The 22511-nt window shown below is 35.9% G+C and overlaps 1 protein-coding gene across 6 annotated transcripts in view; it reads right to left on the bottom strand.

The window, feature by feature from the left end:
* Positions 1–22511, bottom strand: part of KIAA1328 (KIAA1328 ortholog) — a 381228-nt gene that overhangs the window by 78697 nt on the left and 280020 nt on the right. For all 6 annotated transcript variants that reach the window (XM_059895650.1, XM_059895649.1, XM_059895651.1 and 3 more), the window contains one exon: positions 10028–10209. In XM_059895650.1, the coding sequence (XP_059751633.1) occupies positions 10028–10209 (182 nt within the window). The remainder of the gene's footprint in view (positions 1–10027; positions 10210–22511) is intronic.

Genomic DNA, 22511 nt, shown 5'->3' with positions numbered 1-22511 from the left:
AAAACTTGGTTGAGACAATTGATATTTGATGGGGAAAATTTTAAAAAGAAATTTTAACAGAGAGTGCAGGGACTTCAAGAGTACGTAGAATCATGAGGAATCCCTCATGAGGCACAATAATGTATGTATACATGCTCATTCATTTTTCTGGGTAAAGAGACCATAGTTTTCATTATATTCTGAAAGGGACCCCAAAAAGTTCAGAATGATTGCTCTAAGGCATAGGGCAAGTTTATTCCTTTTTCTAATTCTATAAACTCTATTCCTTATTAAGTTTCCAAAAAGCTATATATCAGCTTTTAATTATATTTGTTCCTTCTATAAAATTTGATTTAATATTAAGTATACCAACAATTACATACAGTTAATGCATACTCAGAGAATGACATATCTCTCTATATTTATACACACACACACACACACACACACACACAACCACACCCACACAAAGACAATGTACACATTTTAAAAACAAAAGTGCTGGTAAGACTATCATCCACTAAGCAGATCTCATGTATAAATGCATATGTTTATATATATGTAAATATATGTGAATATATTTATGTAAATAAACACACACATATATTTTTGCATACACAGATGGTATTGAACATAATGGATCATGTCCTATTTATACAGAGCTGGGGGTATGTCTGCTCATCCATCAATCGACATCTCACGATAAGAGAACTTCTTAGAGTTAACATTTAAGAAAACTCTGTTTCTTGACCCTTTGTTTCATTTTGCATTTTTAAAATAGCTGAGCTATATTATAATATTCAGTTTAGTTTATAGAATAAATGATAAAGAAAATACCAGGGTGAGCCCTCTCTAGATCAAGAAATAAAATACTGGCAGCATACAACCTGGAAGCATCACCAATACCCATTCCCGATTACAATCTCTTCTCACATCCAAGAGCCAGCCACTATTCTCATAAGTACTCCCTTTCTCTTCTCTACAGTTTTACCACTTATGTGTGCATCCCAAAATGTGATTTAGTTTTGCCACTTTTGAACTTTATACAAATAGAAATATACTGTATATATTCTTTTTGAGACCTTTTTTGCTCAGTATTATGTCTGTGAAATTGATCTGTGTTGATGATTTATGTAGCTGCAGTTTGTGTTCTTTGCTATACAGTATTCCACTGTATGCATTTATGACTTTTTATCCACTCTGTGATTGATGGACATTTGGAATATTTCTGGTTTGGGGCTAATGTGAATAATGCTGCTGTGACAGAGGCCACTAGTTATCCACCAAAACACACTCTTCCCTTCTTCCAGGGTACACAGCTAGATTATATTCCCCAGTCTTCCCTGTAATTATGTATGGTCAGGTGGAAAACTAGTGGACACGACGTGTGCCATTTCAGGCCTGTCCTATGAAAACCTTGAAGCCTTTCACGTGTACTCTTCCATTCCCTTCCTACTCTTTGTTGACCTGCTATGGCAGGGCCAACAGTTTCTTACACAAACTCTTTTAGAAAACAAAGGAGAAAAAAAAGACTTCCTGACTCATTAAAAAAGAAAACTGTGGTGAAATACACATTTACCATTTTAACCATTTTAATGTGTACAATTCACTGGCATTAGGTGCATTATAATGAATGTTGTACAACCATTGCCACGCTCTAGTTCCATAACTTTTTCATCACTCTAAATGGAAACCCTGTACCATTTAAGTAGCCATTCTCCTTTTCCCCCTCCCCCTGAGCCCCTGTGAACCACTAATCTCCTTTGTCTATTCTGGATATTTCATATAAGTAAAATCATACAACATGATTCCATCAACATGGCCTTTTGTATCTGGCTACTTTCACTTAGCAAAATGTTTTCAAGGTTCATACACATTGTAGCATATATCAGAAGTTTATTCCTTCTTATGGTTAAATTATATTCCACTGTATGTATATATTGCATTTTATTTATACATTCATCTGTCCATGGACATTTGCGTTGTTCCCACCTTTTGGATATTATGAATAGAATTGTTATGATCATTTGTGTACAAGATTTGCTTGAAAGCATTTTGTCAATTACTTTGGGTATAAACTTATGAGTGGAATTGATGAGTTATATGCTAATTCTATGTTTAATGTATTGAGGAATCACCAAAGTGTTTTCCACAATGGCTCCATAATTTTAAAGTTCTAGCAGCAATGTATGAGGGTTCTGATTTCTCTGCATCCTCTCTAACTTATTTTACATTTTAAAAATTATAACAATCATAGTGGGTGTTAAAGTGGGTATCTTATTTGATTTGGATTTCCCTAACGATTAGGGATGTTGAACATCTTTTCATGCTTGTTGGGCATTTGTACATCTTCTTCAGAGAAATGTCTTTTCATGTACTTTGCCCAGTTTTTAAATGGGTTGTCTTTTTGTTTTTGAGTTGTAATAGTTCTTTATATATTCTGGATACCAGACCCATATAAGATACAAGATTTTCAAATTTTTAACCCACTCTGTGGACTATCTTTACATTCTCTTGATGGTGTTCTTTGGCACAAAAATTTTTAATTTTCATGAAATTAAATTAATCTATTTTTTCTTTTGGTTGCTTGTATGTTTGGTGTCAAATCTAAGAAACCACTGCCTAATCCAAGGTCACGAAGATCTATACCTATGTGTTCTCTGAAGAGCTTTATAGTTTTAGCTCTTATATTTAGGTCTTTGATTCATTTTGAGTTAATTTTTATATATGGCATGAGGTATACAAATGAAGGATCCAGCTTCATTTTTTTCACATGTGGATAGCCAGTTGTCCCAGCATCATTTGTTGAAAAGACTATTCCTTCCCTATTGAATCGTCATGGCACTCCTGTCAAAAATCAATTGTATCAACTATCTATCTATCTATCTATCTACCTACCTACCTATCTATCCATCTCCAGCTATCTCCTTATATCAGTACCACACTGTTTTGATTACTGTACGTTTGTAGTAAGTTTTGAAGTTAGGAAGTTTGAACCCTCCAACTTTGTTCTTCTTTTTCAAGACTGTGTTAGCTATTGGGAACCCCTGCAATTCTTTATGAGTTTTAGGATCAGCTTTTCCATTTTTGCAAAAAAGTGTTGTTGGGATTTTGATAGGAATTGCACTGAATCTGTAGGCCAATTTGCAGAGTACTGCCATCTTAAGAATATTAAGTCTTCAAATCCATGAATGTGGGATGTCTTTCCATTTACATCTTCTTTAATTTGATGCAGCAATGTTTTGTACTGTTCAGTGTACAAGTCTTGCACTCAGTTAAATTTATTGCGAGGTATTTTATTGTTTTGATGCTGTTATAAATGGAATTGTTTTCCTGTTCCTTTTCAGTAGTTCATTACTAGTGTATAGAAATACAATGGATTTTTGTGTTAAATTCTTTCCTGAAACTTTGCTAAATTCATTTATTAGCTCTAAAAGTTTTTGCGCAATTAGCTATAGTAGTTTTTGGGTTTTTTTTGCATTCTCTAGGATTTTCTATATATAAAATCATGTCATCTGCAAATGCAGTTTAACTTCTTCCTTTCCAACTTGAATATGTTTTATTTCTTTTTCTTGCCTAATTTTTCTGTCTAGAACTTCCAGTAAAATGTTGAATAGAATTGGCAAAAGTGGGAATACTTGGCTTGTTCCTGATCTTAGAGGAAAAACTTGCAGTCTTTCACAATTGAAAATGACATTAGCTGTGGGTTTTTCATAGATGCCCTTCATCTTGTTGAAGAAGTCCCTGCTACTCCTATTTTATTATTGTTTCTATCATGGAGTGTTGAATTTTGTCAAATGCTTTTTCTGTGTTAAGATGATCATATTTTTTCTTTTTATAATATGGTATATTGTATTGATTGATTTTCATATGTTGAAGTACCTTTGAATTCCTGGGCTAAATCCTATTTGGTCATGATATATAATCCTTTTAATATGTTGCTGCATTCAGTTTGTTATTATTTTGTTGAGGATATTTTCATCTATATTCACAAGGGATTTTGGTCTGTAGTTTTCTTTTCTTGTGATGTCTTTGGCTCTGGTATCAGACTAATGCTGGCCTCATTTTAATGATTGAGTAAGTGTTCCTTCCTCTTCTATTTTTTGGGAAGAGTTTGAAAAAAAATTGTGTTAATTCTTCTTTAATATTTGGTAGAATTCACCAGTGAAGCCATCTGGTCCTCGGCTTGCCTTGTTGGGAGTTTTTTGATTACTGATTTAATCTCTTTACTTGTTATAGGTCTATTCAGATGTTCTACTTTTCTTGAGTCAGTTTTGGTAGTTTGTGTATTTTTAGGAATGTGTCCATTTCATCTAGGTTTGTTGCCTTTTGGTTGTCTATTGTTTGTCTCAACTGTTATTTTTTACCCCAGGCGGCAGTGTTCATTTGGCTTTCAGTGTTTTCAAGGAATGTCCTACATGTAACTGCTTCTCTGTCCTGAAAAAGTTCAGAGGTAGGAAAAACAAAGGCAGTCTCCTTGTATCAGTCTTTTGGGAAATCCACAGACAGGTTGAAACAGACAAACAAAACTCCTTGAGAATAAGGTCTGCTTCCTCTGGGACCAGGTACTCACACCTGGAACTTGGCTGCCATCTACAAGACTGCTGCCACACTGTGGAAGGGGGCAGGGCAAGGATAAATTAAAACCTCATTAAGTTCTCCTACCATGTTTCAGTGGCCTTTTTTCCCGGTTAAGCATTTGCTTGGTTTCCATAAATCATTCACCATCTTTCAGAGCTCTGATAATGTTGGTTCTGACAGTATGCGCCAGGTTTTTCAGTGTTTCTGGCAAGGGACAAGCCCCTGGAAGTCCCTACTCTGCCATTTTTGCTAACATGCTCCTGACTCATTTATGACACTAGTATAACTCTGATACCAAAACCTGACAAGGTCATTACAAAAAAAAGGATATTACACACTAATATCTCCCAATCAGTGTAATTCATCAAATTAACAGAATAAGGAAGAATACACATGATCATCTCAATAGGTGCAGAATAAAAAGATTTGATGAAATTTAACACTCATTATGACAAAGGCTCTCAGCAAATGAGGAGGGAACTTTCTTAACCTGATAAAGGGCATTTACAAAAAGCCTACAGCTAAAATCATACTTAATGGTGAAAGACTGTCTGCCTTCCCTATGACAATGGGAACAAGGCATGAAGTCCACTTCTACCATTTTATTCTACATTGTAATAGAAGTCCTAGAGAGTACAGTGAAATAAGAAGAAATAAAAGGCATAAAAAGATTGGAAAGAGAGTAACTGTTATGGACTGAATTGTGGTGTCCCCCTCCACCCCCCGCAATTCATATGCAGAAGTCCTAACCCCCAGTACAGCTCAGAATGGGACTGTATTTGGAGACAGGGCCTTTAAAGAGGTAATTAAGGTCAAATTAAGTCATATGGTGGCCCCTAATCCAACATGACTCTTTGTCCTTATAAGAAAAGGGAGACACACCAAGGATGCACGTTCACAGCAAAAAGGGCATGTGAGGACACACTGGGAAGGCAGCCATCTGCAAACCAAGGAGAGAGGCCTCACGGGGAATGACTGGAAAGGAACGTGAGGAAGTTTTCATGAATAATGGAAATGTACTATTTCTTAATTATGTAGGTATATCCAATTGTCGAGGCTTATCAAACGGTACTATTAAGTCCTGTGCAATTTTATTGTATATAAATTAAACCTCAATTAGAATAAAAGAAAATGAAAAAACCCCCACAGTTTTCTTGGCTTTTAAGGAGTGCTGTTTTTAAGACCCCATTCTACTGACTTTCTTTGACATTACCAATCAATCACTATTAGGACTTTGAAGGGACCAGCACACATTTCTTAAGCCACTAAATCATTGCAGGGACTGAGGTCAAAAGGTCTAATTGATTAGATCCTTGTTGTGGGAAAATGGGGCAAGGACACAAAAAGAAAAATTAATATATATACAGTCAACCTTTGAACAACGTGGGGGTTAATGTGAGCATAACTTAGAGTTGGCCCTCCATATAGGCGGTTCCTCCACATCTGTGGATTCAATCAATCACGACTGTTTAGAACTGCAGTATTTACTACTGAAAAAACTCCGCATGTCAGTGGACTCGGCAGTTCAACCCTGAGTTGTTCAAGGGTCAACTGTAATATATTAATTCATTAAACAAATACATTATGAGAATCTACCACATGTTAAGCAACATTCAAGGAAATGGGGAAACAACAGTGAACATAAGGAGTGCTTATATTCTCATGGGAGAAGACACAGAACTTACATAATAAGTAAGTAAATTATATAGTATTTTGAGATACTTCTATTGCAGAGGATAGGAAATGTAGAGCCTCTGGTTCAAGTTACTATTCGATATATAGCAACTTCAACTCTGAATGTTAGTCTCTTGCGTTTGAATTTTTTTTTTGAGGGGGCTGGGCAGGACGATTTAACCTACATGTTTAGGTTTATTCATAGCTCTATACTATGCTTGTCTTCTGTGTTCTAATGATAAAGGTATCAATTTTTAACAAATCTTTTAGCTCAGACTACTGGGAACCGGAAGTAATATATTGTGGTATCCTTTCTAATGATTAAACATATAATAATAATGATAATGCTAATAATAAAAGAAACATGAATAAATGTTCCTTAGAGGCAAGATGGAAATGGTTTCTGTACTTTAGATACTCCTACTTGCTTATTTCTTTAATCAGGACTGTAATATTAATCCAACATGGGCTACAAAGATTCTCACATCATTGCAAGCACAGGCTCACTTAGAGGAACAACTAGGAACTTCAGAGATTATTTCTCACTTCAGATTATTCCTTCATTTCCAGTAAAAGAAAAATGTGTTTGGGAGTCTCTCAGGGAGTCTCAACCAGTGACAGCTGCTGTATATTATATAACCTAAAAAAACCTGAAAGACAAAATGAAGGGCATGGTCAATACCATCAGGTAAATCCAATTTATTCTAGGTTCAGCCTCTCTCATACCCTCTCAAAGTGTTAAGGGGAGTCAGAGATCGATGTCAGAGAAATAAACAGGAGGTAGCTCTAAATGTAGTATTGGGCTTCGTAGTATTGGGTTAGTATTTTCCTAATTAATTCTGGAACATGAGTGCTCAGTGGCCTCACAACCTCTGCCAGCCCATCAGCATAACAGGAAAAAATATTCTCCCAGATTCGAGGGCTCTTATAAAAGAAAGTCAGTGATTGTTCAGGAAGGGGAGGTTCTAGGCAAGCTAGGAGAGAATAAAAATACTGCTGTGTAGGGAGGAAAAAAGAAGAATGAAGATTGGGTATTTTTAGATTTATGCCTTTGGCTTAAAAGTTCTTGACTCAAGCTTGGATTTTCCTAAGTAATGTCTCCTTGTTCCACAGAGCTCAATAAAAGCAACTAAGACAGAACATTCCAAGCATCTATGACTGAAAAACAATTTATATTTTAAGTATAATTCTGACAATACTGTACTGTACTGATATTTTTGCAATCACAAGGTTATTTCTTGAGACAAGAATCAGGTCTGTTTTGTTTTTTTTACATGTTTAGTATTAATAAAGTTGACAGAATGGTGAGGAAGATAGGAGAGGTAAAGGAGAAAGAGACTGATAATAAAGATTAATGGTCCTGCAGTAAATGTCCTATGTAGTACTTAATGATTAAAGGACAACAAAAGTAACAAAGGATATAAAACAGAAGAATAATATATTTAAAAACTCAGACATGCTAAAGAGAGGAAAGCAATTAAGGAGATGCTAAACCAAGCAGTGTAACTTAGGTAATTGGTGTCAGGTCATTGCCTTATGCTAAACAGGGGGTCCAATCCCGCTACAGCACACCTTGGAAAGTTGGTCTCCCACAGCAAATGCCAATGCAATAACTTTGCCCTGTACGGTGATCTGTGTATACCACCAGCTCTGCAACGGGCAGAATGGCTCAAAGGGGCAGTTTTAGCTCCTCAGTGATCAGGTATACCATAATTTTGCTAATGGCTCCATACTAGAATAAAAGAAGAGAAAAAATACAAGACAGCATTTCTTATGAGTAGAAGAAAAAGTTAATAGTTGCTGTGAATACCTTGAAACAAAACTCTTTTAAAAAGATGAAAAATTTTCCATTTTTCTCACTATAATGCTACAACCCTCCCCCCTACAAAAAAAAAGAGAAGGAAAAAAAAAACTAATGAAAAAAATAAAACCATGAGTGAAAACTGTTCTTGAAAACTGCAGAATTATAACAGCTTTCTCTTGGTTAAATTGATTGGTATAGTAACATTATAAAATGACTATTAGGATTCATTGTGCACAACAGAAAGTGCTGAAATGTCAGCAGACTACACAGCAAAAAGTAATGGGTTCTGAACCCCTGTTAGTCAAAAATGATTTTGTTTCAAATTAGAAATTGATTTTTTTTTTTTTTTTTTTTTTTGGGAAAAAAGCCCTTTCTAGACTTCCAGCTTCTGTAGCTGGGCTTGGGAGGGATTAACCTCCACCATGGCCAGGGCTGGCCTGATGATACCTTTCTCAAAGTGCCTTTTCAATTGCAGCTTTCTAATGTTGCTGTGGTCTCAACCAATAACACAAGTTATTTGTCCCTTTGCTATCACACTGTATTTTTCTCATTTTGCTATTTTATTTTAGTGCTGACACACAACACAAATTTATTGTCAAGTTAATAGAAGACTATGTTGAGCCTTGCAGTGTAACTACCACACCAATTCTGACTGGTTCTCCACTCTCCAAAGTGCAATGACTAAGAATAGAGGGAGCCAAAAGTAAGAGTTTCCCATCTCTGAAGGACTACTAATAGAGAAAGTAGAGAGGATTCCATCTCACGTACTAAGTCTCCTCAATTTCATTTTTGTTTCTGGTAGCAAAGTCTAAAAAGACAAAATTTGTTCTAAGTTGTCCTAAAACAATAGAGGTCTGCAGAACTTTTGCCCTATGTCAAACAAAATGTACCTTCGCTTTTGTTTCAAATTGTGGATAGTCTCCCTTCTGAAGCTTGGACTAATTATCATCTCTCAGTTATCTGGGAGAGGACTAAGCGATTTCTAGATTAATCATAATTAAAACCAAAAAACATGACAAAGTTGGCAGCTGATGAGGAAAGGCAGAGAGTAGTATACCTGTAAGATCTCATAGAGCACTGCTCAATTCTCAAATAAATAAATGTGAGAGTGGTTAGAGAGATTATGAAAAGTTGGTTGATTAACACTAGCAGTGGGCAGTGCTGGCTAGCTAGCCCAGTAAAAAAAGAAGTAAACAAGGAGGAAATCAGGGTTAATGGTTGTGAGCAGGAACAAAAGATGTCTGGGAAAGAGGCATGAGCAGAAGGGGGCTCTGAGACTTTTTGGGCCCTTTGTTTTCTGTACATCATTTCTGACCGATGAAGCTCAGACTTGTTCCATTCTATCCCAGAGTCCCTCCTTTAATGATTCCAGGAGAGATTTAAGCCAAAAGTCACTCCAGAAACAACTGGAAAATGCAATTAAATTTGACTGCCTCACTCAACCTTTCACATAGTTATTTATAATTGATTTCTTTTAAAATATCTACGACATATAAAATAGGAAGGATTATTGGCACTTCAAAGACTGCTAGGCAATACAGGCTTAAGACGTATGAGGTTCTGTTTTAGCCGCAATGACCTCTCCTCCACCCTCCTTGTATTTCCAGTTAATCGAGGATTAACTGTAGTTGTTAGAGTTTACTTTCCCAGCAAAGATTTATGTTCAATTTCTTGTCCTCTTTATTTGCTTTAAGCATTATTTTATGTCTATGACCATATTTACTGCTTAATAATTCTTGCAGTTTGCTGTTTGCAAAAAGAGGGACACATTAGACAGTTTCTCATATGAGTGTTCTAAGAGAAATGTTGATGCAATTCACTGATCTAGGTGACGTGCTACCTTTGGCCTTGTGGGCCCATGTCAGTTTGTAACACATTTGACTCTTGTTCAGGGTTATAGGAAATCATCTGGAGCTCATGGCTAGCAGCCATCAGCAACCACCTGCCCCCAAGAGCTTCCCGTTTTGCTACTACAGATGCTGAGCCTACCTCTTTGGGGTTGATATGCATCTTTCTTTTGACCTGTCCACAGGGCATCATCTTCCATATGTGACTGAAACCCAACTGTCTTCTTCTCCCTTCTATTCTCTCCATTGTTAGTGGAGTCTTGGTAATTTTTGCTGGATGATGATGTTCCAAGCGCCCAGCCATCATATTTTGACTTCAATAAACTGAAAAGAATAAACATTTATGAGCTGTAAAGAGCACAGCAGGGGGTATAGATCACACAAAGGCATATACATTCAGTATGAGTTGAAATGCAATTCATGGCAATAGAAACTTTCTTTTTCTTATCTTTTATTGATGTATAGTTTAAATAATTTACTGAAGGTCTATTTTGTGTTCTGCCAAAACAATTTTGGAGAAGAAATGGTTTTTATCCTCAAAAAGTTTATATTTGGGGTTGGGGAAATGAGACTCAGACCGTAAAACTGCTAATAAAGCCATAGAGTATGACTAAGAACCAGAGTATCTGTAAAAATAAAAAGTATGTTAAAACAAGACTTGCATAACTAAAATGTTTCCGAGTACTAAAAATGAACATAAGATTAAAATATCACCAATTCGCTTCAAAATGCATTTGTGTTTCTCATTTTCAATTGTTATAGTATTTATTATGTAGTCAGGGTATGTGAGGAACGATACTATAGTGCTTGTGGGAGAATTGGTCTCTGTCCTCACATAATTTCATATAAAGTCAACAAGGCAAATATGGAGTAAAAGAAATTTTAATGAAAATAAACACACGTGCATATGTTTTTCTCTCCAATGAACTATGTTCCCACCATTAGCACAATCCCACTTATAACATTTTATTTTTTAGAGAGAAATGTTATGATGATGTGTATCCCTTACTATTCTACCAGCCCCTTCCTTCTAATTTAAGTTCACCATAGACTCGTGATACTTTAGTTTTGTCTTCCCCATGACCATAAACAAGGTGAAAATTAAAATGAAGAAAAATAATTTATTCAAAAAGTAATATTCTAAAAACTAGGATATTTAAACTCCCCAGCAGCAGAGGCAATCTCTAGACAAGAATAAGTTGATGGAGTATTACTGGATCCATTATGAATACTAGGTGGCCCTTGACCAGGATTCAAATCACATAAACCCATCAAAGTCACTGGGCTTCTTTAGTGTGGATCAGAATTTTTAGTAATGTTTGCTCACATCATAATTTATTAATAAAAACCAATACATTAAATGGTTTTAGGTTCAGAGTGGTAAAAAGAAACAAACTATTAGCAGTATGGCTTTACAGGGGCATAAAGCAGTGTATTAAATTTATACACTTAAATTTTTTTTTACCAGAACCCAAGGATCACTTTCCCTTGTGGACCTACCAGTGGATGCATATCTTAGCTAATGTAACTTCTACTCATGGGACAGGAAAATACGGAGAATAAAACTATATTACTGTTAATGAAAGATAAGTTTACCTCAACCCAGAAGTCCCAAACCCTGGCAAATCCAACAACTACATCTCTACTTGTTCTTACAGAAAAGTTAATGTGACCAAGACTACTGGGTTCCCCAAAATCATACATTCTCAGGTCAGCCAAGCTCCCAATACTAGCCAATGTTGATCACTCCCAATACTGAATAGTTCCTTCCATTTTACACAGAAGATTGTCTGTACCTTTATTCCAAATCCCATCCTGGGAACCTGGGTTCTAATTTCCCTGAAATAAAGATGACTATATAAAAAATTTTCTTCTTTCATTTGCATTTATTTCCAACTTTACCCATCTACTATTCTTCTATTAACATCTCAGAAGAAAATCACAACTTTTACTCATACTCTTGATACCATTTTGGCCCCTTCCCTCTGTGACAATGGCCTGCCAATCATCTCCTTTTCTTATAGCTTACAAGCTCCTCCTCTCAAATGAATTCTCTCCTAGGATTACAAATAAGACCAGACTTTCCATCAAAAATCAAAACCTAAATCTAAATCCCAAAACTATCCCTTAAGTGGAAAAGTATAATAATACTCAGTGTCAGTGAGAGTGTGGGGACAGGAGGATTTTAATATAGTACTAGGGAAACTGCAAATTGGGATAACCCTTCTGTGAGTGATTTGTCACTACAAAATAAAAGTGCACCTAACCTCCTACAATTTCACTTTTAAGAAGTTACCCTACAGAATTACATAAACAACAGTGGAACTAGAAAATTTTCTCATACTACATACAAAAATAAATCCAAAATGGATTAAAGACCTAAATATAAGACTGGAAGCAATAAAACTCCTAGAAGAAAACATAGGCAGAACACTCTTTGACATAAATCATAGCAATATTTGTTTTGGATCCGTTTCTTAAGGCAAAGGAAATAAAAGCAAGAATAAATGAATGGGACCTAATTAAACTTAAAAGCTTTTGCACAGCAAAGGAAACCACTGAAAAAATGAAAAGACAACTCACTGAATGGGAGAAAATATTTGCAAATGACATGACTAATAAGGGGTTAACAGTCAAAATATATAAACAGCTCATACAACTTAACATCAGAAAACCCAATTAAAAAAAATGGGCAGAAGATCTGAATAGACATTTTTCCAAAGAAGATATACAGATGGTCAACAGGCACATGAAAAGACATCGCTAATCATCAGAGGAATGCAAGTCAAAACTATGATGAGATATCACCTCATACCTGTCAGAATGGCTACCACGAAAAAGACAACAAACAACAAATGTTGATAAGGATGTGAAGAAAAGGAAACCCTTGTATACTGTTGGTGGGAATGTAAATTGGTGCAGCCTCTACGAAAAACAATATAGAGACTCCTCAAAAAGCTAAAAATAGAACCAACATATGATCTAGCAATTTCACTCTTGGGTATACATCTGAAGAAAACAAAAACACTAACTTGAAAAGATGCATGCTCCCCATTGGTCATAACAGCATAATTTACAGTAGCCAAGCTATAGAAGCAACCTAAGTGTCCATTAACAGATGATGGATAAAGAAGATGTGGTATATATATACAATGGAACACTACTCAGTCATAAAAAAAGAATGAAATTTTGCCATTTACAACAACATGGATGGACCTGGAGGGTATTATGCTTAGTGAAATAAGTCAGACAGGGAAAGACAAATACTATATGCTATCACTTATATGTGGAACCTAAAAAATAAAATAAATGAATGACTCTAACAAAATAGAAACAGATTCACAGATAGAGAGAACAACTAGTGGTTACCAGTGGGGAGAGGAAAGAGGACAGGGGCAGGATAGGGGTACGGGATTAAGAGGTACAAATTACTATGTATAAAATAAGTAAGCTACAAGTATATATTGTACAGTACAGGGAATATAGTCTGTTTTATAATAACTATAAATGGAACATAATCTATAAAAATTCTGAATCACTGTCTCATACACCTGAAACTAATACAATATTGTAAATAAACTATACCTTAATTTAAAAAAATAAATAGGGACTTCCCTGGTGGTGTAGTGGTTAAGAATCCACCTGCCAATGTAGGGGACATGGGTTTGAACCCTGGTCCGGGAAGATCCCACATGCCGTGGAGCAACTAAGCCCATGCACCACAACTACTGAGCGTGCACTCTAGAGCCCATGAGCCACAACTACTAAGCCCGTGTGCCACAGCTACTGAAGCCCGGGTGCCTAGAGCCTGTGCTCCGCAACAAGAGAAGCCACCGCAATGAAAAGCCCGCGCACCGCAACAAAGAGGAGCCCCCACTTGCTGCAACTAGAGAAAGCTGGTGCGGAGCAACGAAGACCCAATGCAGCCAAAAATAAATAAATAAATATATTAAAAATAAATAAATAAATAAAATCATACTATCATCATTTATAAAATAAATAAATAAAATAAATGAAAACAGAAAAAAAGAATGAGGTAGTTCTCTATACTACTGTGAGTAAACTTCATGACATACTATTAAGTAAAAAAAGGGCAATTTGCAATAATAGAATATATAATACCTCATTTTTGTAAAAACAAAAATATACAAAAAATATTTTTTAAGTTCTGGATGGATAAATAACAAATCAAAAAAGTAGAACGGTTACTGAGGGAAACATTTTTATAATTTAATTTATATACTTCTGAATGTTTAAATTTCTTCCAATAGGCATGTACTTTTGTAATTATAAAACAAAAAAATCTCACCATCTCCTTTATGTTACCATCTTCTCTCCTTCCCTTCTTTGCCAAACTTCTAGAAAACAATAATTTTAACAGACATGCCTACTAAAACTATTTTTTAAAGAACAAATCTAGTGGCGTTTTCTCTTTCAACCATCCTGCTTGTTATAAGACTAATTCACAGCAACTGACTCCTTCCTTAAAACTTATTTCCCTTGGAGTTCATGACATATATCTTGATTGGTTTTCTAGTTTTAGGAGGCTGCTGCTCATATTCTTTTATTGGGAGCTCTTGTACTTCCCTCCCCCTAAATGCAGACATTCCTGATGATTCTGCCCTTGTCCTTCTTCTCTTCCTCCCTTAGCACTTTCTTAGTGATCCCTGTCACACCACTGTATCTTCAATTATGATTTCTAAATAGATTCATCTAGCCCACAATGTTCTCCAAAACTGCTGACCTCTTCAAGTATCTGTTGAAAAGCTGTGAAGAGATGCCTTGTCCTACCTCCCAAAACCAACTCACGCTAAAGCAATGAATAATCTTTATCTTGAAACCTGTTCCTTTACCTGTTTCCATTCTCATTTAATGTATCACCATCCTCCCTGTTACTCAGATGAAAAACTTCAGCTGTCTCAAATTCTGCTTTCCTTATTCCTGTTCAATAAATTGCCAAATCAATCATTCATTTATATATTCATTAGATATTTATTGAGGACATACTCATATGTATGAAGGGGCTGGGGCGGGCAAATAGGGAAAACAAATATTTACTGAGGACTTGTTACGTGCTAGGTGCTAGGTATACAAACCAGCGAGACCTGGTTCCTGCTCTCCAAGTGATTTTAATGGCAGAGACAGACATGGAAACAGATTTTTTTTAATATGATATGATACAAGTTATGATTCAGGAATATGCGTGGTGTTTAAGGGAGCACAAAGGCAGGGCATCTAACTCTATTTGAATAACTGAAGGGAAATTCCTGAAGCTTTCAAACTAAGTCTTAGTGGATAAGCAGGGGATAAGGAAGGATAGTAGGATGGAAGGCTGAAGAGAAGAGTATTCACAAATATACTAACTAGTAAAACTTCAGCATATATTTTGGGCAAGTTAAATAGTTTGGTACACTGTTAACTGTTATAGTATTAAGTTTGGGGTATTGGATGCGGAGAAGTGGAAGGTGAAGCAAGACAGATGGGCTGGGTCAGAACATGAAAGCTCTGGTTTTCCATGTCAAGGGGCTTGAACTTTATTTTGTCCGCAAAGCAAAGTCATTGAAGGGCACTAAGGAGAAAAATGACATGATACAACTTGAATTTATGAAAAATTGCCCTGGCACAATTTAGAGAATGGATTGGATGAGTGGGAAGGCTGCTGAAATAGCTGTGATGAGAGATGATGAGGGCCTAAATAGAGAAGCAGTGGTAGGAATGGGAAGGAGACAACTTTTTAAATATACTTAGGATTTAAAATTGGCAGAATTTGATACGTGTTTGAATGTGAAAAGTGAGGGAGAGGAGTGAGTTGAGAATGAGTGGCAGAATTTGGGTGGATAAGCAATATAGAGAAGGTGGCGGGGGGGTGGGGATTAAATGTAGCTTGAGGTGCCTATGAAACATCTGGAAAGATATTTCAAGAGAGCAATTGGATCAATAACCCTGCAGCTTTTTGCTCGTTGGCTGACTGACTTGAGAAAGCATGTGCTTTACTTTCAATTTCGTTGGTGAAGGAGGAGGTAAATTCATTCCTGTAGGTGAAAGAAATGGGTATTGAGAAAAGTGATGATTTAGAGAAGGTATTTAGGGAATTCAAGGTAAAAATGACCAAGAACAAAAACAAGACTGTCCTGCAACGTTTAGGGCTATAACAGAATTAGAAATCATAAATTTGTATCTGGGCTCAGGTGCACAGATGTAAAAGCAGAGAAAGCAGCCTGAGAGCTTGATCCAGGGTTAGGATTTTTTGTGTAGGGTGCAGCAGACTAGAGGTCAAGGGAAATTTGTATACTAATAAGGGAATAGTTTAGGTCGACCATTTGGTCCAGAATGTACATGGGGAAGAAAGTGAGACAAAGAGGGGCCTGAAAGAATGGCAAAAAAAGGGGAGAAATGAAGGATTTAGATGTCTCTTTAAGGTAAAACAAAGATAAAACAAAACAAGAAAAACAAACAAAACACTTGGTATAGTCTATATGAGAAATGAGAACATGAACAGACTCAAGTGAAAGAGGTGAACTATAAAGGGGGTACCAGTCAGCGATTTCTGTGATGGAACCACAGCAGGGGAAAGCAAGCTCCGGATGTGGCCAGGGACAATACAGCTAAAGAAAATGAGTGAACCATGGAAGACAAATCTCTTTACTACGGCAACAGAGAGATCAACAACGTGAATACTGGAATCTCACAGAATGGGGTTAGGAGACGTGGGGGAGGAAGTGACTGAGTGGATATCAAATTCCTAGTGAGATCACAATGGAAAACAAAGAAAAGGAAGGATGGACTGTAAGATCAGATATCCTGAGATTCACATAAACAAGGAGGTTCACTAGAGAGTAAACTACTTAAAAGTTTGAGATGTTGGAATGAGAAGAACAGGAAATGCTGGCACTACTGTCTCTGTTGTTTGCCAAATGTGACAGAAAGAATGGCCTGGATAGTAGCATTCTCAGAAAAGGTGCCAAATTAAGGCAGTGATTCACAGCCTGCTATACATTAAAATTATGTGGGAAAAATTTTAAAAGAGCGATGGGCTGTCCTACCCATTCTTAGAAATGGAATGAATCCACCTGGAGTGAGCCGCATTATGTGCCTCCCTCTCTCACCCTCTCTTGTCCTTTTTTTTAAAGCTCCACAGGTAATCCCAATGTCCAGTCAGTGCTGAAAATCACTAACTTATGGCCAAGAATGAAAATATTTTGTGTGTGTGAAAAGGTTGAGGATGAAAAGAGTTTATTTTCTATAAAACAGGTGTTTGGTAAGGCACCTTTAGGAAATCCTGGGGGCAGTAGGAGGGAAAGGGGTGTTAGGGAAGGAAAGGTAGACTTTTAAGAGAATGAAAGTACAAGAGAGAAAAATCAATACAAATTACTCAAATTTTGGCATGAGTCACTTAACAAAAAATGAAGGGGAACACATCCTCGATTTAGAAGACTATAAAATCTAGGATGGGGAAACATGTATTAAATCTTTCCTTCCTTTTTCCAGTGGCCAAATTCGGGTGCTAGTCATGCCACGTCTAAACAATTGCTATATCATCCAGTTTCTGGCTCAGTCATGGAATCAGCCATTTCTTCAAGGAGATCTAGTATCTTTTAATTAAAAAAAAAAAAAAAAAAGAGCTAACGGAATTGGATTATCACTGTTCCTAAGTTCTCACAGAGCAAGAGACTATATGCATGTATGTATGTATATACACATATGTTTATTTATATATCTAGGTAAATATATTGAAAATCATGAGTTTACACTAATATCTTCAATTCCAAACCAACAGGGTTCATTTTAGTTTTCTACCTTTCCATATATGTAACTCCATTCTGTAACAGTGAAAAAACTTGGCTACCATTTTCCTTAATACAATTACTTACTTAGTCATTTTGTATGAAAACAGTATTCCATCACCACTGCCATGATCCCTTCCCCTCTCTCCCCTGTCAGTCACCACCACATTGCTCCGGGTGTTTCTGCCAACACACCTCTGTATAGGCACTCTCCCCACTAAGCTCTGAGTGGGCTACCTCTGCTGTGAGAAAGCCCTCCTCATATCTCAGGCACTCAAGACCCCATGTATGGCTTACCTCTACATGGATAACATCCTCATTCTGTTCAAGCTCCAACACCCTACGCCAATACAATCACCAGGATGAAAGCACTCCCCACCCTGCACAAGCTCTGACATTCAGTGCCAAGCTGCCCTCCTCTGTGGATCAAGCTCTAACCCCATGATCAAATAAATTTGGGGTATGATGTGAGGCTGCGTTCAAGGGTAATTTTTTTCATATCTATATCCAGTATATCCGGCATTATTTATTTAAAAGACTTTCCTTTTTCCACAGAATGCTTCATACCTTTGTCAAAAAGCAGTCAAACATATGACTGTGTGGGTCTATTTCTGGACTCTATTCTGTTCCATTGATCAATAGCTAATATATAGTTATCATATGAAAATAAATTTGATTTTTATACATTGAACTTGAATTCTGTGATTGCGTTAAATTCACTCAATAATTCTAGCAGTTTTGGGGTAGTTTCCTTAGGATTTTTCTATGTAGACAGTCATGTTATTTAACAATAAAGACAGTTTCACTGATTTATTTCTAATATTCTTCATGCCCAGTCACATCAGCTAGGACTTCTAGTACAATGATGAACAGAAGTGGTAAGAGTGAACATCCTTACCTTGTTCCTAAGAGTGTTCATCATTAAAGAGATGTATCTTTATCTATACGCTCTATCTGATTTCTAGTTTGATAAGAAGTCATTTTTAAAAAATGAGCATTGGAAGTTTTTTGCATCTGTTTGAAATGGTGTTTTTCTTCCTTACTATGTTAATATGGCAAATCACACTGACTGATCTTCAAATGTTAAGCCAACTCTGAATTCCTGGGATAAACTCTATTTAGTCAAGCTGGATTATATATATTTTTATATATTCCAGGACTTAATTTGCTAATATTTTGTTAAGGAACTTTTTTGTTTTGCATTTATGTTCATGAGGAAGATTAGTCTGTCATTTCTTTTCTTCTCACGCTTTTACCTGGTTTAGGTGTCATAAAAGGAGTTGGGAAAAGTTCTTTCTTCCTCTAGTCCAGTGGTTCTCAAGTGGGGTAGAAGAAGAGGATTTTGCCACACAGGGGACATTTAGCAATGTCTGGAGGGTTTTTGATTGTCACAGTTGTGGGGGGTGCTAATGGGTAAAAGACAGGGATGTTGATAAACATCCTGCAATGTACAGGACAGACCACCACCACCCCACAAACTCACCCCAAACTATTATCTGGTCCAAAATGTCAAGAGTACCAAGGCTGAAAAACCCTGCTCTAGTCTTTGAAAGAATTTGTGTAAGATTGATATTTCTTCTTTAGATGTTTGGTAGAATTCATAAGTGAAGTCTTATGGGATTGTGATTGTAGTTTTATTTATGGGACATTTCTTAATTAGAAGTTAAATTTGTTTAACAGAGGGCTATTCAGATTTTCTACTTTTTTGGTATCAATTTTGGTATATCATCAAGTTCAAGGAATTTATACCATTTAAGTTATCAAATGTGCTTACAAAAATTATTCATAATATTCTTTAATTACTTTAAAAATATTGCTAGAGTCTATGGTGATATCTTCTTTTTCATTCCTGATACTGATAATTTGTTTTCCTCTCAATAATAGGTTGATCATCTTGAAAAGGCTTATTGATTTTATTTACATTTTCAAAAAGTCAACTTTTAGCTTTACAGATTTTCTCTATTGCTTGCTTTCTTTTTCATTGCAAGACTTAACAAACATTGGTTGCTACAATGATGAAAGCAGAATATAAATACAGAAATAATACAAATTGGGCAATGCTGGGAGAAACTGGAGTTCTGGCCCAGAATGGAAGATATTGTTAATGTCCACTGAGACACTAGAAAGTCCATATCCTGGATAAAGGCTTACTGTAAAGCTCTAACAAAGCCTAAAATCAAGCTATAACAAAATGCACAGGGACAAAAAAGTTTGGAGATTGATTCTTACCAATTTAGAGGGGCTTGGGAAACACCTCAGGCTTTCCAGACATCTGTCCTTACAAAGTATATAACCAAACCTATCCAAGTTCAAGGTGACTAGGAGGTGAGTGAATTGCTGAGAAGAGGAAAAATCAACATTCTTTAGAGAATGATAATAAAATCCGCATCTCTAAATGTATCATCCATAATACCCAGAGTACAATATAAATTGTCAGATACAAAAAGAAAAAATATGTGATCCATAGTTAAGAAAAATATCAGTCAATTAAAATCAACCAAAAGATGCCCCAAATGTTGGACCTAGCAGATAAAGACTTTATTTAAACCAGCTATTATAAATATATTGATGGACATAAAGGAGAACATGGTTTTAATGAGTGAAAAGACAGGCAGCCTCAGCAGAAAGAGATAGAAACTCTCTGGCTGGAAATTACAGTGACTGAAATAAAAATTAGAAAATGGAGATGAGAGGTTAAAGAGTAAGTGAATTTTATGGAAGAATCAACAGAAATCACCCAATTTAAAGAACATAGGGAAAAAAAGATTGAAGAAAAATGATGAGTCCCAGAGATTTTAGAGACAATATTAAGCTGCCTAACAAACATAACTGAAGTTGCAGAAGGAGAAAAGACTGAGAATGGGGTAGAAAAAATATTTGAAAAAATATATGTTAAAGAAATAATGGCAGAATATTTCCAAATTTGATGAAAAACCTTGACCCACAGATCACAAACTGTTGAAAACCAAAGATAAAGACAACCTCGCAAACAACCAGATGAAATGTCAATTACATAAAAAATAATGATTTTAACAGTTAACGTCTCATAAGAACAATGAAAGCTAGAAGATAGAACAATATTCTTAAAGTGCTAAAAGGAAAAAAACAAAACAAAACAAACCCAAAGTGTCATCCTAGAATTCTGCATCGCATGAAAATATCCTTCAAAAAAAGGAAGGAGAAACAACATTTTCAGATAAACAAAAACAGGGAAAATTTGTTGTTAGCAGACCTGCACTACAAGAAATAGTATGTTTTTTGGGTTGAAAGAAAATGATATTAGATGGAAACCTGGATCTAAGAAATGAAGAGCATCAGAAATAGTACATATGTGAATAAATATAAAACTCTGTATGTTCTTATTCTTCTCTTAATGTCACTAAAAGATATATGAATGTTTAAAGCATGGGATTTATAATGCACTTAGCTGTAATGTATATGACAATAAATATCACAAAGAATGGAGAATATACCTATACAGTATAAAAGTTCTTACAGTCTACATAAAATGACACAATGTTAGTATTATATAGACTTTAATAAGTTAGGAAAGCATATTATAATCCCTACAGAAATCACTAAGGGAAATGCAAAGAGGTATAGCTAATAAAATATTAGAGGAATTTTTAAAAAATTGAAAAAAAATTATTATTCTCCCTTTCCCCTCCCAATAAAAATAGAAAAGGAGAAACAGGAACAAAGAATAGATATGATTAGCAGGAAGGAAAAAAGAAAAGCAAAATGTTAGACCTAAATCCAACAGTATCAATAATAAATTAAAGTGAATTAAACACTCAAATCAAATGGAAGGGAGATTGTCAGGCTAGAGAAAAATGCAAAACCCAAGCCATATGTTGTTTACAAGAGTCATACTTTATTTTTATTTTTTTTTAACATGTTTATTGGAGTATAATTGCTTTACAGTGTTGTGTTAGTTTCTGTTGTATAACAAAGTGAATCAGCTATATGTATACACATATCCCCATATCCCCTCCCTCTTGCATCTCCCTCTCACCTTCCCTATCCCACCCCTCTAGATGGTCACAAAGCACTGAACTGATCTCCCTGTGTTATGCAGCTGCTTCTCACTAGCTATCTATTTTACATTTGAGTGTATATATGTCAATGCTAAGGAGTCATACTTTAAATGTAAAAGAATAAATCGGTTGACATAGAGGATGGAAGGCGATAAGCCAAGCAAACAGTACACATGGAAGGCTAGAGTGATTATATAATGTCAAATAAAGTAGATGTTAAGAAAAGGAGTAGAACCAGAGATAAAAAGATATATTTCATCATGATTAAAATATTTTATCATGATTAAAGGGGCAAATCATCAAACATACATAACAGCCCCAAATATATTTGCATCTAAAACAGTTTCAAAATACACATAGCAAAACTCATAAGGGTAAAGGAAGAAGTAGAGTAACGCACAATCGTATTTGGAGATTTTAACATCTCGTTATCAATTGATAGGAAAAAAATGACAAAAAATTTAGTAGGCTCGGGCTTCCCTGGTGGCGCAGTGGTTGAGAATCTGCCTGCCAATGCAGGGGACACGGGTTCGAGCCCTGGTCTGGGAAGATCCCACACGCCGCAGAGCAACTAGGCCCATGAGCCACAATTACTGAGCCTGCGCGTCTGGAGCTTGTGCTCCGCAACAAGAGAGGCCGCGATAGGGAGAGGCCCGTGCACCGCGATGAAGAGTGGCCCCCGCTTGCCACAACTAGAGAAAGCCCTCGCACAGAAACGAAGACCCAACACAGCCATAAATAAATAAATTAATTAATTAAAAAAAAAGAAAGAAACTGTCAAACTGTTAAAAAAAAAATTTAGTAG

This window comes from Balaenoptera ricei, chromosome 14 (assembly GCF_028023285.1).
Source record: "Balaenoptera ricei isolate mBalRic1 chromosome 14, mBalRic1.hap2, whole genome shotgun sequence".
Taxonomy (NCBI): domain Eukaryota; kingdom Metazoa; phylum Chordata; class Mammalia; order Artiodactyla; family Balaenopteridae; genus Balaenoptera; species Balaenoptera ricei.
Note: the sequence above shows the minus strand (reverse complement) of the source record. Positions and strands in the feature narration are given on the sequence as shown.